The sequence below is a fragment of the Heptranchias perlo genome, chromosome 19 (genome assembly GCF_035084215.1).
Source record: "Heptranchias perlo isolate sHepPer1 chromosome 19, sHepPer1.hap1, whole genome shotgun sequence".
In the NCBI taxonomy this organism is placed as follows: Eukaryota; Metazoa; Chordata; class Chondrichthyes; order Hexanchiformes; family Hexanchidae; genus Heptranchias; species Heptranchias perlo.
Window position 1 is genome coordinate 12,666,330 of NC_090343.1, and position 17,236 is coordinate 12,683,565.

The following is a 17,236-nucleotide window of genomic DNA, read 5'->3' on the forward strand; positions in this document are numbered from 1 at the left end:
ATTTTTTATCCTTGTGTATCCTATAAGTTAAAAATACACACAAAATGCATAGAAAAGCTAAAAGCTTCAAAACTTCGGTTATACACCATGTAAAAAATCAACATGAACACGTCTGCAACCTCAATCTGTGTATGGTCGATTAAAGGAGGTGAAGCATGCACGACACAAAGTAGGTTCTGATGAAGAAAGCCTTTCGGCCCTTTTGATTTCGTCCTTCCAAAATACCAGCCCTACCTCTTCCCATTACAAAATCTAGCAATTTCTTAAGTGAGTCCAATAAGCTAGCATCAGCCACTGTCCAAGTTTTCGATCACCTTCTGTGTAAAGAAATAAATACTGGTGTCTGTCCTTCATAGCCTGTAACCTTGGTATATCTGAAAAGTATGGTTCTGGCTTTACTATCTCTACCCTATTAAGTATCAGGATGCACTTACATTACAGCTTTAGCATTGGTGCAAAGTGGTTTCTACTTCACACCCACTCTAAAGTTATGGTATAAATTTGGAGTCAGGACCTAACCTAACCTAACTCAGAAGACAGATTCCCAAGATGGGGTAGTCTTACATTGCTTCAATTTGACGATGCATGAAGTGTTATTCCAGAGTGGTGTCAAACCAGATTTAAAGAGTGGCTAGGGAGTCCCTTGGGCTACCTGGATACTTTTAAAATCTAACTGCCGTTAATTTCAATGTTATGGAATGCAGATGCTGCCACCCTCACATATAAAACATCTAAACATTTAAAATTTAGCTGCTGGGAGAGGAGCTCCGCACACGTGCAACCACATATGCACAGAGCTCTCTCCTGAGCAGAAGCATGGAAGTTCCAGGCAGTGTAAATAACATATTATCTGGCTGGGACCAACACTGCAGCTGAGAAGATCCAATCATTCCTCATAGTTCATGTGCATTAACTAATATAACTGCTCCATATAGCATACCTATTTCCGACCATATTTCCTGTAGACCAGCCTTTCATGTCAGTGGTTGTTTGATAGACAGAAGCAGCCTGAGGATGCTGCATCATGGGATTCTGTGAAGGCCCCATTCTTGACATGAGTGCATTATGGGGGCTTGGAGCCCTGCCAAAAGTTGGATCAGGTTGTTGATTCATCCCTGCACAAAGAAAATTACAGTTAATTCAGTCTCTACGATCAAGATAAGATCAACCCGTCAAAATCAATCATGTCAAATTTTAAATAACTAGAGTCACTTATCAACTTGCTATTTAAAACACCCCTTTCCAGTCAGTGACAAGGATGTATCATTGTAATTCTAGCATAAAATTGACAGATTTCCTTTTTCCTTGAGTCTATGCCATTCTGGCTCTTACTGGGGTCAGGTTGCGCAAGCAATGGTAGCCCCCCGTATCTTGCTCATGTTATAATTCTTCTTGTGTTTGCCTAGACAATGAACATCAACAGGCTAGATGACTGTGTTCGGGGGGGGGCAGAGATCACCACGGAGCTGGATTCAGGCTTCCCCCTTATGTCCACATAAGCACATTTTCCAATGGAAGATAAATGAATAATGATCAGGAACACGAGGCCTGGTTGATTTTTCCCCTTGCGAGCCCAGAGATGCTGAAGCTAGTTACAGTATCTGAATCTGTTGCACTGACTGATCTGTATGGCTAAATGGTCACCACTAGAGCTCTGTGAGGTCATATGAAAATCAAGACTACGGTGTCCATAATTTGCCAACTAGCTATTTGAAATATCCCTTTACGGGCAGATCTTAATTGGATATTAAAATATTACAATGTTCCTACTGTTATTTACTGCAAACATGGTCAACAATAGGCAGAGAGATATAAGGATAGTGATGAGGAAAAAGTATTGGGGAGAAAGGGGAAAAAAAAGCAGTCAAACTAACCAAACAATTGAAGCAAAGTATGGCATAAAACATTAAAACTATGAGAAAATAAAATTATACCTGAAATAACGGTAGGCTGGTGGAAGGTTTAAAAAAAAAGTGAGCACACAGAATGTTTTAGAATAGTAAATTTGCCAATAAGATCATGAATTTTTAGATTCAGATTCAAAAGATTTGCATTTAAAGTCAGCAAAAAAGACATCGCATCAACGAAGTTCAAGCTGTTCGAGAACGAGCCGTGCAGACGGACTTCAGATAGGCCACTTTCAGTGAAATGAGAGAGTAACTGAGCTTGACTACCAGTGAGCAACAAGCTGAATTCATACAGCTACCCAATCTGTTTCCCACACATTCTCATCATTCTGTAGGTAGTCTGAAACTGGAATGCCCTGCAGTGAGCTGCAAAACACAATTGTCAGGCATATTTAGGGGGAGGGGGGCAAAAAGGAGGATGCTGACAACTGATAGAAGGTGTTGGGATAAAGTCCGATTGAAAGGCAAAAAAGATGAGACGGCTTTGCTATATTGCATCATATACCATAATTTGGAGGGTATGTGAATTGCTGTGGTGATGCCGGGGTTATTTGAGGACCTCCCATAGGACCTTCCATGCCAGTTGGAGCCGTTACATTGGGTGGAGGGCTGAAGCCCTGCTGCTGCTGCTGTCGCATAATCATGGCTCGATGCATCATCTGCCTCTGGCGAAGTTGTTGACTCAAGAGCTCTCGATGCCGCTGGGCCATCATCTGTGCATTGAGAAAACCCTACAAATGAGTACAGAAGACGACATAAGCAGCCCACAATAATCCACAGGCCAATTTATTAGGATTGGAATGTGATCAATTGAATTTAAATGACTTTGAGCATTGAATGATTTCAACAGCATATTAGTACCTGAAACCAGCTCTAGATAAGGATAATTTAGAGACACAGGATAATTTTATAACTAGCCCTAAGTTAGCTTTATCGAGAACAGTTCAGATGGTCTCTAGGACAGTCCTGATCATCTTCTGCCCAGTATAATGATAACTTGAAGAATGCACTTGTCCAGAAATATCTATGTTTAAAAAAAAGTTTCTGCACAACGAAGGTTCCCCAGGCTCTGGACTGATAGGAATAGTTGCTTCATTTCCTGTGTAAAATGGTGCCATTATACTTCAGTAATTGCAGTAATCTTCCCCACCTCCCCTTGAATCTCATATCCCTTGTTTAACAGTTACTGGAAATTCTAGTTTTTTTGATCCAAAATTATTCTTGGTGGTCTTGACAAGTCAGAAAATAGAAATGTGTGGTCGGGGAGCATTAATTACTTAGGATAGGTTAGAAGTAATTATAAATTTATTCAGTGGACTTATTATACCACAACCCCTGAAAGAGAATGCACATTATGCACTCTCAACAATAGAAAAACTACACACCCTTCACTCTGACCCTCGGTGACACACACAAGTCATATATCTTAACAAATCGGCCTACAGGGAAAACTATTGTTATTTTGTGCACTAATCACAGATGGTAAAAATATTAAAAGTAAAAAGGATGAACTCTGGCCACTTACCTGCGCCACCATTTGCTGCTGTATGCCTGGCCGGAGAGCTGGATTGACTGCATTGGGACTGTCCAGTTTGACTCCAAGGGACTGACGATTTGGATTCATTAGCTTCAAAACACAAATTTCAAGAATGTTTTTCTAATTCTAATTCTAATTCAAATATAGAATGCACCCCACATCAATGCAGCATAATTCTCTTATATCTCGTGCATTTTCTACGCAGTGGGAGAAGCCATAATTTATAACAAGATTGAATAGTGACAATCAACTGACCACTGCCCACCAACTCAATCTTCATGAACAGGATTTGCTATCCACTACTCAAATGTAGAAAGGCTAACAATGCTACTCAAAGTGACCAGGTTAACCATAGATCAAGAAAGCAAGCAGTAGATTTTTCTTCGCTATGGGGAAGTAACAAGCTTCAACTCCACATCTCTGTCTAAATCACCAAAATTATAGCTGATACGAGGAAATATGACACTTGATGAATTATGGGCACAGGTCTGTGTCCTACTATTCAGTTGCAGAACACACTGAAAAATCAATGTCCTAAAACATTAGATTTAATAAAGCAACTGAAATCCATTAATACCAGTAAGCAATAGGGCTCCCACAATCACATCCAGGACTGAGAGAACCTCACAGTAGTGTAATACAGGAAAAAAAAATATCACACTACTGTAATTGGCTGTGAAGATTGTAGTGCGATGTATATTTATGCAGGCAATATCTGCTCTTTGCGTCACATTTCTGGCTCTGTGATTGGCAGGAACCAGGCATGAGGAAGTCAGCAGTGCGAGTACACAAACCCCTCACTTCCTCCTCTTGATCTTGGCTACTAAACATTTAAATATCTTCATAACAAATCGTATTAAGAATGTGAATTTTTCCACAGGCAAGGTTCTATACATCTTCAATGGCTAAACGGGGCACTGTAGAAAAAGTGAATATTTATAAATAGGGGTTTCAGTTTCAAAACAAAATATTAAAGCTTCACCACTTAAGTTTCCAGAAATTGAATTATCAGTTATGTAAACAAACTGAATATTTAGGCTGAATGTGAACTGATTCTGTCAGAAAGATTACTATGGCCGAAATTAAGAAAAAAATAAAAGAATTATTGACAATCGGGACAAGGACCGATGGCCTAGAAATTCAATGATGCTGTGCCCATTTTAAAGGTGTAAAACGGGTGCCAAAGCATCAAATATGGCGGGTGGCGTGCGCACACACATTGAGCCGAAAGTGCACCTCCTGCCATATTGGTATAGGTATCAAAAGAGGAGCCCAGGTCCCAGGTTTGAAACAGGCGTTAAGCGTTTGCAAATAAAGGGCCTAACGACCATTTCATGCCTCCTTTACCAAAGTGGTTTGCCCTGAACACAGCTGGCCAGGTTTGATGTAAAGGAAATCCGAGGCCCAATACCTGATCAGCCTGCTGGTGCGAACCAATTTCTAGACCCGTGTCTTTCATTTATATGTCAAGATCAAACTTGGAAAGGAATAAGAAAGATAACACATCTTCAACATGGACAATCTGACTCACAGCACAAGCTGCTCTTACCTGCTGCTGTCCTTGTAACCTCTGTTGAAGTTGGAATCTAAGTTGCTTGGGAGCAGAAGCATTCATCATGCGATGCCGGGCAAAGTTTGCTCTGGCATGGATGTTGGAAAGGGGGAAGCTGCCTTGTTGACCCATTTGATTCATCATGGGGTTAAAGCCTGGTTGCGGGCCCTGCATGGAAGGATAACATCCTTGCACTGGACCAGCCTGGGAAGGAAATGGCTGTCCGTATATAGTTTTCTGTTCTAACATCATGGCTGTGTCCTGCCCTGAGAACGGTTCTGAGTGTGCCTCAAGAGGTTGCGTCTAGGCAGCAAAAGTAGAAACAGTTAATCCAATTAATTCTGTAAAACCTCAATAAAAGGTGGAAGTATCCAAAATGTTCATCTCTGCATTATCTTTAACAAATTCAAATTCTTGAATCCAAGTTCTATATATAGATTACATCCTAGTTCTTAGTACAATGCCACCACTCTCCCAGATCTGTCAACCCAGTTTGCCTGATAAAACACCATAACCTCTCTCTTCGCAGAACTTTTACATGTTAAGTGGCGAACAAGTCACAAAGAATTGGAATACTATACAAAAACCTTTTATCTCACTAAAAACTTGTTTCACATCATTCTTTGACAGTTTGCTAAAAGCATGGAAGACTTTACAGGACAAATAAAAGAAAAAAGATTTCACTGAGTTGGTTTAGTTAGTCACTTTCATCAAAATCCATATAACCAAGGGGGAAAAACTGGTTAGTGCCTGACTACAGTCGGGAAACAGGAGGGGCAACTACAACACCCGTCTGAAGAGGTCGGTTTGAGAACCCCCTGAAATTAGTCCTCCAGCCTCATTACCATGAAAATGGCAAAGTATGGATGCCAACTGGGCATCCTGATGCAGTTCGCCGGTCCCACTCGACTGCCGGCAGTGGCCCTTCAAGTAGGTCCTGAGGTGGGGGAGGCAGCGAACAGGAATGGGGGGCAGTGAGTGTGGGCCAACAGCAGCCCCACAGTATTTCTGTGGAGCCAGAAGCACCCCTGCTCCTCCTAGCTCCACATTCAGGTAATTGAAAACAAGTTTATTTACCTTGCTTTTAAGGACCGCTGGTTCGGCCGCTATGGAGCCTGAAAAATTAGTTGGATCATGCGCAACGCAAGCTCTGCCCAGATTTTGACCGATTTCAGAGCGGTGACCCGGGCGCCTGATTAGCATATGCAAGGCAACTAACACCTGTTTAAGGCAGCCACCTGGGGTGTCTGAATATCGCTCGCGCCAATATGGCGTTGGACGTATTTCAGGTTCCCTTGAGGCGTGGGACATAGTTCTGTAAATTGGTCATTTTTTGCTCCCATTTTACACCTGAAAAACTGGCAAAACGGGGGTCCAATTTCTCCCCCACAATCTCCAATTGAATGGAGTAGCACATTCATCCATTTCTCCACTTTGAACTGAATTTCCTTTGGGGCATTTAAGTGGAGTAAATGCGGTTCTGAGAAACTATTTACTGCACACTGATACAATAAATATACTAGATATACAGTACTTTTTCATTTACAGACAGTAATACTGTATTGCATCCAATAGCAAGTTTGGCGAGTCACATTTTTAAAATATATTTTGCTAGGACACTAAATTTGATAAAATTAGGCTATTTTAAGTGAATAGGAATATTCTTTCTTGTTCTTCCACCAGCTGCCTAAGCAGTGTCCCTGAAGTAATTGAGGGAGATTTTATATGCTGGTAATCTGCTCCATTAATCACATAGAAATAGGGAATTGGAAAAAACAGAAGCACCTTCAAGACATTCCTTTTCAAAGGGGTACGAGTGCCTACCACAACTAATGGGAAATATTACACTTCTTGGACCTTACTGCTGGAGTTTATCAACTGAAATTGTTCATGCATCTTAACTGAGGAGCTAGATGATATCCTAGCCAACCCTAATTGAGAAGGCAGATGCATAACCCAGACACTCAAGCCTGTAGGTGTTCTACGGATGTCAATGGGATATAAATTTAAGCTTAAATATTTAAACGTCTAAGAATATATAAATGGGGAGGAATCAGAAAAGGCCATTCAACATATTTACTGTACACAATCATTTAGGTCCTTTTGAGATACTGATCCCTTTGCTCGTCCCAAATCAATTTTCTTCACTCCCTGCCAGCCTACAAACCTGTCCATTGTATTTCAGTGAAACTTCATCTAGAAACGAACTATTACACTGATGAAATGGGATATTCTCATTGCTCATCCAGAACACACAACACCATCATCTGTATTTAGCTGCCAACAGCTGCGCATTTAATCAGCGATACAGATACTGGGTCGGCAGACCAACTCTATGAAGAACAGAGTAGCAGCCAAAGTGAAATCAATGCCAAGACAATGTTGGGCATGCAGTATTGGGAGGAAATGCTGAATGCAAAATGCAGCTGAAACTAGTATCTGTGTTTAGAGTATCCTGACCTATGTTGCCTGACAATGCACAGTTTGCACATAGGAGAAATGCAGCCACACAGGAAAGATCCAGCTACTTGCTGATTTGTTTTCACACTCCCTTTGTTTCCTAACACATGGTACACAATAGCAAAGAAAGATTCCCCAGAAAGCTTTCTCTGGAAATTGGCGATGACAAACTGGTGCATTGTGCGGGTGAAGTGCTTTTCTGAGGCTGGGTTACATTGATGGGTGCAACCTGTTTCTAGTCATGATGTACTCAACATTAAGACTGCTCGATGGCAGCGCAATGTACAAACTGTCATTTACCATTCCCCAGTACTGACATCTCTCACCATTATGGGCACGTCAATAATAAAAAAACATAAAACAGAAAGGGTTGATTGTTGTACCTGACTGATAAGATCTGGAATTCCTAATGCCCTGTCAATTTCTTCAAGACCCATTTCATCTGCATTACTCAGCAGTGTGTCTAACTGATCCAGAAGAGCCTTTTCATCATTCTGAGCCTCTGCAGTAGTGGGAGGGCAAAGAAGATCATCCAGGGAGCTTCCAAATGGCTGCCTGCAACAGACCGTATTTACAAATGCATCATTGCGGGTACAAATAGTACAGAATTACCACAAACAAACGTTAACTTGGGTGAGAGAAAGGAGGATAACAGGGTACATGGCTGTTTTAATACATATGAATCCTGAGGTCCTGACCACCATCTGCATCCCCTTTCACTTTATGCCAAGTGAATCACTGAGATTAGCTTTCCCATTTTTATCACATTAACAGCTCCAGTACTTAGATAAGAGAAGCTTACGGCACAGGAGCCCATTCAACCCATTGTGTCTATGTCGGCTCCTTGCAAGAGCAATACAAAACTAATTCCATTGCCACGCTCTCCCCATTGGAGTGAGTATCCCTGAGAGGCAAATGGAACAAGTATAGTTCCATTTGCTGGAATTATCTCCCTTTAGCAGAAGCACTTTGGAAATGGAACCAAAAGCAAATCTGCTGAGAGACAGAGGTGCACGCTGTTGTTCCCACATAAGGTGGCAAGACACAGGCTCAGTTCCCTACTTCCTTATGTAGCAAGGTCCTAATCTCAGCCATCCCATCAGAGGGAGGCACTGAGCGGATGCTAGAGGCTTGCCATGAGAGAAAACTGATAGGAGGATGACTCCATGTTGCTCTTACTCAACTTAAATAGATTGCAACATATCTTTGGTGTTTACACTCCAGCCCCTGAAGTCAAAGAAGCTGCTCATCACCGACCCTGGAACAGCCCTTATCACCCAGCTCACCTTCAATTTGACAAGCTCACCTCACACAGAATGGATATAGGTGGGATGGTTGGTGTAGTGCTTTGGAACCCAGCCAAATGGTGGCATGAAAGTCTCCTGAACATGAAGTGAGTTCGGGCAGTCTCAAAAATAGTCCCAAGTGGGCAGAAGATTACAGCAAATGACCTGTAATTTGCCACTAATTAACATTATCATTCAAAGAGGCCACAAAGATGCCCAATAAAGGAAATGGAAATGTCAGTAGTGAAGTAGGGGCTGTTCGTAATGGAGTTTTACTCTGCTCTTAACTAGTACCACATCTGACCTGGGAGTGCTTGAAGCGAACACAAAAAAAGCCACCAAAAATTAAATACTGGCTGATTCTAGTGTCATCCTTCACTCCCAATTTAAACCTTTGTCAGAGGAATCTAAAACAAGCAGCTCAACCAATTTTATTTCCAGCACAAACTAACCGGCTCTGGTTGCCTAAAGGTCCTTGTTCCATCTGAAGGACACCTTCTGACCACGATGTAGTTGGATTGGCTGGACCTTGCTGTTGCCCAAACTGGGGACCTCCAAGACCCATATCCATTTCTGAAGGTCCTAGATAATAAGATGATACTTGTGAAAAAAAGTAAAATGGCTGACTTTTTAAATCTGGATGCTGCACAGTGAAATGAAATAAAACAGATCTTCATCCTCCCCCTACCACACATCAAATTCTAGCCAAGAGGGTGGGTTTGTGGTCTGCTCCTCTGCCTCCACCTACACAACTCAAGCCTGCTGCAAGCAGATGCACAAGAACTGTTCAGATACTGTTCCAGTTTTTCTTCCTTCCTCCCATTCGTGGCCTTCTCAGTGTTCTCTCCAATGGCATGATCAATATCCTGAGCTCACCGTGTAGAGAAGCACATTGTTCTACCTCTGACGTCCATTTTAAAATTTCATCATCGATGTTCGCCTCTGTTTGATTTATGTTGGGATATGATTCCAGATACCCTCCAGAACCCCAATTAAGTAGCCATTCTTCACATCTGAGCCTAGACAGCGAGCACTGGCAGGCTAATGGAGCATGGCTGAACCCAACCTTGTCCTCATCCTGGTTAATTAACTATACAAGAATATTTTATAGGTTTGCTTTACATGGAAAGATCTGATTGTAACAACAGCATTGTCCCATAATTTTTCACAGGAATGAAGTAGATATGACAAGTGAACTGACTGGGAACCAGAGAAACAACAAACAGCTGAACATGCACAATAATTAAAGGATAGAAAACTAAGTAATATAATGAAAGGATTGACTTTAGAGTTCAGACCATACCTAAAAAAGCTTTAGCCTATCCTTGAATCAACATGCAGAATTCAGAAATTGTGATATATTCATTTCTGTCAGATGGTTTTGGGCAGGGGAGGTGGGGGAAGAAAAGAAAAACTTACTCATTCCCATCATCTGTTGCTGAAGCAATGTTCTGGCACCGGACTGTCCATTAGACCTCATCTGCATTCCAAGTGAGGAGTTACCCACCATAGCTCTTTGCATAGATGAGCTATAGTCTGAGCCTTGTCTGATCATAGAAGCAGGACCTGCGTTTCCAGTAGAGTTTGGCAATCCCCACTCTCCTGTTGCCATGGCTGTTTGCTGAGCAATGCTCATACCTCCATGTGCACCTGGTGAAATGCAATGTGCTATATATACATATGACTATGAACAACGAAAAATCCTGAATCATATCATATTCTGACTGGAACAGCAACAAGATTTCAATGCACTAATGTTCCTTCTGTAATTAAATTTGCAAAGTTGAGAGAAGTCCACTGTAGAACGTTCACTTCAGTTCACACTGCATATCTATATAAATATTATGTCCATTCTATAGACCACCTACATTTGGCTGGTATTACACTACCGCCATCTCACAGAAATAAAAGGTCCCATACAGCAAATAAATGAATGGCCAGATAATCTATTTCTCATAGCATTGGTTGAGGGGGAAATGCTGGCCAGGACACTAGGTGGATGTAAAAGAAGAGAAGCAAGCAATTCTCCCAGAAGGGGCCCCAATTCAATGTCTCATCCAAAAGACAACACCTCTGACAATGCAGCAAAATCTTATTGCAGCAGCATGTTAAATTAAGAGGAATATGGCCACATTGATAGAGAGATGGCTGGAGGACAGACGGCAAAGGGTAGGGGTAAAAGGGCATTTCTTGAAAGATGTGGTGAGTGATGTTCCATAAGAGTCTGTGTTGGGGCTGTTCATATTTACTACATTTATAAGTGATCTGAACTTTGCAACTGAGGGAATATTAACATTTCTGTTGACAGGGCCAGGTATGGAAAACTAGAACAAGGTTCATAAAAGGCTGCAGGAGGACATTGATAGGCAAGTTCAATGTATAAAAATGTGAAGTAATACCTTTTAGGAGAATAGAAAAAAGGAAATACACCTCAACTGATAAGATATTAAATGGACAAAAGAGCAGAGGGACTGGTTATATAGGTACACAGGTTATTAAAGGTGGCAGCACAAGTACATCAGGTCACAAAAAAAAACAATCCTTGGTTTTGCAACATGCTTTTGAGAACACTACTTTAGTTTCAGCTGGTGAATAAGTACAGATTCCCTGTTGTCACTACAAGCTTTGAAGAGTTGTTTTAATTATTCAAAGGAGTATGGGCACAAATAACCAGGAAATAGATCTAAAAACCCCCACAAAGGACCATAAATGTATTTAAGTTTTTCTATCATTTTGTACATCAAAGTTCATGACAAAATTGTTGAAGTACTGGAACCACTGTTCTCCTTTAAGAATTTGATCATCTATGTCTATCCTTATAACCTTCAATTCCATTCTTATCCAGATAGTTATTCAGTGCCTCATTTTCAAATGAGTTAATAGACATAGGAATAACTGCTTTTGACTACTCCATATAAACACTATGAGAAGGTTGCCTCTCTGTACAATACAGATTGTAAACCCGCCCTTTAACAACAAATTTATAATTTTGCTGCACAGTATGAAATTTCTTCTTTCTGATGGGGCAAGATGAAACCCTCCAAGTCTTGTGTGGGCAAAAAACAAAAGTGAAAGATGATCGTGGCATTAAGTTTTTTTTTAAAAAACTGTTTTCTCCTGTGTATTTAGAAGTTTTTCACAAAAGTGATCAAGTGTTCCATATATTTAAGACATTGGGAACATACCTGCATTCCCCACAAAACTTTCTTGGCTGCTTCCCATTCGGTTTGCCATCATTGCTTGCTTTGCCATCATTGCATATGGGGTGCTGCTTCTCAGAGGAGGGCCAAGTCCGGCACTAATCTGGCCCTGAGTGTTGATATCCAATGACATGGCTCGGCCAAACCGAGGCCTGGAGGCTTGCATAGGTGGTGGACTGCTTAAACCTAGTCGGATTGACACAAAGAGTTACCTTGTCAGCAGTTTTAGAATCTATCCCAGTAAGAACATGAAGTAAAATGTGAAGAATACATCCAAAATAAATCTCTGCCGTTCTACTTCCATTCACATAGAATTTTATTGCACAAAAGGCGGCCATTAGGCCCATCATATCTGAGGACACAGCTGGGGCCTAACCAGGTGATTTATAAAAGGTTAGATTATTTTAAATATTTTTCCTTAAGCAAAAAGCAGTGGCATCATTGTGGAAAATGGCTTAGAGAAGCTAGTGAGCATTGAACATCAGTGTTGGCAGTTAAAGCAAATACCCTGGATTAATTGTGCAGTAATTCAGCTTTCTCACATTGGCTGGCTCAATAATGTCTCCAAACCATTTCCCAAAGTTATCAACACTCCCTGTTTAAATGAAAACTATAAATATTTAAATCAACAGACGCAAAAATATGAGAACAAAAACGAGATTTGAAGTAAATCCCACGATTAAGATTGATTGCCGGTCTCATCTGTGTAAGATGATATACTGAACAACTTTTAAACTGAGAAAATATCAAGTATATTGGTGCATAAATTGTATTCCCCTATTCGGTTGTAAAATCCTACATGCACTTAAGCACCACATTTGATGATAATGATTTTCCTAGCCAACTTTTAACCCTCAATCACCACCACCAAAACAAAGTAACTGGTCATTTATCTCACTGCTGTTTGTGCACAAATTGGCTGCTGCATGTGCTTATAAAACAGTGATTACACTTAAAGGTAAGTAATTCATTAAGTGTGAAGTACTTTGGGATGTCCTGAGGACATAAAGACACTACTTAAATGCAAATGCTTTCTTTTTTTATAACGTGATATGTTTTTAAATCAGTCTTGATGGGAGGACTTCCTCTTTTTAAAAAAAATGTTAATAAGAACATAAGAAATAGGAGCAGGAGTAGGCCATATGGCCCCTCGAGCCTGCTCCGCCATTCAAGATCATGGCTGATATTCAACCTCAACTCCACTTTCCTCAGTGAAGAAATCTGTCCTCATCTCAATTGTAAATGGCTGACCCCTTATCCTGAGACTACGCCCTCTAGTTCTAGACTCTACAGCCAGGGGAAAAGCCTCTTAGCATCTACCCTGTCATGCCCTCTCAGAATCTTATATTTCAATGAGATCACCTCTCATTCTTCTAAACTCCAGACAGTATAGGCCCATTCTACTCAACCTCTCCTCATAGGACAACCCTCTAATCTCAGGAATCAATCTAGTGAACCTATGTTGCACCCGCTCTAAGGCAAGTATATTCTTCCTTAGGTAAGGAGAGAAAAACTGTACATAGTACTCCAGGTGTGGTCTCATCAAAGCCCTGTACAATTTCAGCAAGACTTCTTTACTCTTGTATTCCAAACACCCTGCAATAAAGGCCAACATACCATTTGCCTTCCTAATTACTTGCTGTATAATATTGTCACAATATTGGCTGAATTCTTATTCAGCAGGGTATGAATTAATCATCCTTTGATTTTATTTACTGTACGCAATATCAAATACAATTCAATCCCACAAATAGCAGCAACAGAGGCAGGCCCTCTTGACTGTTGTAATCTTGAAAATAAACTCAATCACAAAGCTTCAGTGTTTTAAAAAAAAGTAAGGAATGACAGTGTTACACTATAAATTCATAATTCCATTTATCAAGACTGGAAATTTGTACATGTAATTTTATCCTGATGAAGCTAATTACTTTCCAAGAAATTCTCTAGACTGCAGTCCAAGCATTCAACATGCATTTGTTTGAAATTAAAATTAGAAATAAAATGCATTGTTCGAGATATCTGATGTTCAGTTTCTCCCTCCCCACCCTTTCCTGGGTGCTAAGCAGGCACGAAGCATCTGAAGTGCACTCTGCAAGCAATGACCTCGACTTGCCTGTTCGCTGGGTTCAGAATATTATCCCACCCTGCAGGTCCCTGCTGCAAGAATATCCCTTGGCAGTGCCTGGGACCTGGAAATGGGGGTTTTCAACAGCAGTGGGAATGACCGCCAGCTTTTGGGCCATTTGGCTACTGTCCAAACATAGCAGTTAAAAGGCTTCCTGTGCCAATCCCTGCCCCGGCCAGAAAAAAAAGTGCCTTATCTTGGGTCCTCTGGTCTTTGCTGCTTGACCCTCTTGTGCTCGGGGAAGGGCTGGGTGCAGGGCCGATGCCCCACTTCTTCTGGCCATCTCTCAAAATGGGCTTCTTTCCAGCATTAGGGGAGGAAAGTGAGGTGGGAGCCAGGAAAGTTCCCTCCTGTGTCATTACCAAGGGAACCCTGCCCCCTACCTTCAGGGCATGCCCCTGAAATCCAGGGGAACATAAAGGGGACAGGGACCTGGATCATGGCCTATTAGTTGTCACAAGATATTGGCCGAAGTAAGATAAGCACGTTTGTGTACACTTTGGCATTTAGACAACGGTATTGTTATCCTAGCACCAAATTCCTCTTAAACACATCAAATCAGACATATTTTGTGCCTTGTTTTAGGATTAGGATCTGTATAATGAATGGGAAAATATGCTATTGTAATAATCTACAGTATATATCCTGGATGAACTTTTACAACGTACCACCCTAGTTCCCCAGTAATTGGCACTTCCACACACACTGCCCATGCGACACTTCTCCCTAACCAACCTTCTAATGTATGCCATTCCATACCCCCTCGGAGAGATCAGACTCCTCCTCTGAACAAAGCATGACAACCCATAACCAAGTTCCACGACATATTGGGGTTATGCTCCTTCTGTAATCAAACCTTCTGACATGACACACTATGACTTCTCTGTAACCAACTGTGTACAACAATGTGCCCACTCTACCACCAAATTACCCATTACTCTAACCCTCAAATTCTCTCTCAGTACAGCTCTCTATAGCCCGATCTTTGGATGTTGGGGTAAATCATATACAAAATAAGAAGACTGAAGCCTCCTGCATTGTAAAAGCTGGACGCATTAGCACACTCAGACAGCAGGTGGCGCAACTTTCCTTCTAATAAAACAGAAGAATGATTCCACTGTTCGTAACAGAACCAACTTACTGCCACGGATTTGCTTCGGTGTTCCTGGGGAAGGTGAGTGACCTCTTTCGTTGCCAAACGCCATGACATCCTGAAACATCACTTGTTTGTTTATCATAGTGCTGCTGTTCCCGGACTCAGTGTAATACTGGGGCAAATCACCCAGGATATCATCTAAAGTGTCCAATTCATTGCTTGTCTGAAATATAAGATAGAAGAAAAATCAATATTAAGAGTTTAAGGCCCATCATGACTGACTGCAAATTTATGGTAAATAAACACAGTAACTGCTCGTTTACTCAACCCACCATGCATCCAAATATAATTTTTGCTTTGTTTAGAAAGAGTGTTCAACAGAAGAAACCTTTCATAAACTATTTATTTTATCTAAAATCTGTGTGCATGATTAGCTTTATTTAACTGGAAATAGGTCATTTACAATGAGGCCCAGTCACCAAAAGTCTGGTGGGCATGACTGCACACTTAAATCCAATTAACAAGAGAATGTACAGTAAAATATTACAAATAGGACGAATAAAGAAAATAGTGAGAAGTGTACAAGCAAATGTTCAAAGTAAGGGGTTGATCTAGTGCTCAGAGAATTAATATGGCGTCCAAACCCAAGTGGAGGTCAAAGGAACAATATGGCCATAAAATTGAGTGCTAGATGGAACTTCCACCTGCTACCGATTTCCCTTACCCCATCTGAAATCCCCTGGTTAGCATCATTTAAATGTTTCAGGCATGAGCCTGAGCTGTTTCCAGCGAAATGGAGGTGCCAGTCTGAGCTTAAGTGGGCCCCTGCAGTCTTTGGGGGTGTGGGGGGGGGCGCGGCGCGGGAGGGCTGAAATCTTAAAAATGCTCCTGTTTCTTTCTTTTGATGGTTTCTGCAATTGCTTGCACAGTAAAACCAGCCGTTGTATATTTAAACTTACCCCCCCCCTCCCCTCATGGCCCTAGAAATGTTGGAAGCAAATGATTCACGGGTGTCCCTGGCATTCAGCACTGCTAAGGGTTTAAATCAGGGAAATAAGTCATATGATGCAATTGCCTCATTTATATGGTTTTATAATATGGCCGTCCATTTGTGGGCCGATGTATTATGGCCCACCTCCAAATGTGTCACAATTTTTGATAGGGCTGAAAAAGGGCAGAGCCCTGGCGGATCAGAGTTCAGCCTCCCGCTGCCAATGCGCCCAAGAGCTGCTCTTCGTGGCCCCAGGAATTTCAGGGCCACGTGTGTAAAGGTACCGCCCAGTGTAACACTAAGTCATACAGACAGTGAGGTTCCAGGTTTTAATGCTGGTCTGCGCAGAATGAAGCTGATCTCAGAGGGCAGTAGTTTGGGAACTACAAATGGCCTCAATACCCTTGATCAGCGGGGCATCAGCCAGATTCTGCTCCTCCCAATATCCAGTAATCCTGCTGGAAAGTCTGCACGTGTGACTTTAGACCAAGAACAGGATTGGATTAGGCTGTGATATTCTCCAACATTGAAAACAGTCTGCCAACACTCACTCTCTAAGCACTCTGGTCAATGTACTGCATAGCAGCCACACCCAAAAAACATTCCCCAGCAAGAGTCAGCAGATGCAGGCAGAGAATTGGGGAAAAGAAATAAAACATGGAGAAACTCTAAAAAAAATTCTTTAACTGTTAATGTAAGACTTTACCATGTGACACTTTAGAGCAGTAGTGGTCAATTAATGAAATTACATGCACAGATCACAAATGTACTAACAGGCATTCATACAGCAATCTGAACCTGGAAAATATGATGCAACCCTTAACACACTCCCAGGCATTTTTAAAGAATAATTTATCAGGCTGTGTCATCTCACACGAATGAGACATAATCAAGAAACACGATTGGGAGGTAGGGATATACCTACCTCTACCATCCTCAAACAGACCTATTCCCTATAGTAAAAATAGGCCTGTTCCAGAGCACAGTGAATGCTGAAAAACCCACTTCCCAAGGCTGATTCCTGAATTTATTTTGCTGTAACAGAGAATATCATACATCAGGCAGCATGGAGGCACACTGAA

General features: G+C 41.4%; 1 protein-coding gene across 4 annotated transcripts in view; it reads right to left on the reverse strand.

Annotated features, from left to right (window-relative positions):
• LOC137335164 (nuclear receptor coactivator 3-like) overlaps window positions 1-17,236 on the reverse strand; it is a 172,655-nt gene that overhangs the window by 12,553 nt on the left and 142,866 nt on the right. For all 4 annotated transcript variants that reach the window (XM_068000327.1, XM_068000326.1, XM_068000325.1 and 1 more), the window contains 9 exons: window positions 15,209-15,386; window positions 11,928-12,128; window positions 10,162-10,392; window positions 9,195-9,324; window positions 7,840-8,011; window positions 4,994-5,299; window positions 3,433-3,534; window positions 2,413-2,620; window positions 941-1,115 (listed from right to left, as the gene is read on the reverse strand). In XM_068000327.1, coding sequence (XP_067856428.1) covers window positions 941-1,115; window positions 2,413-2,620; window positions 3,433-3,534; window positions 4,994-5,299; window positions 7,840-8,011; window positions 9,195-9,324; window positions 10,162-10,392; window positions 11,928-12,128; window positions 15,209-15,386 — 1,703 coding nt within the window. The remainder of the gene's footprint in view (window positions 1-940; window positions 1,116-2,412; window positions 2,621-3,432; window positions 3,535-4,993; window positions 5,300-7,839; window positions 8,012-9,194; window positions 9,325-10,161; window positions 10,393-11,927; window positions 12,129-15,208; window positions 15,387-17,236) is intronic.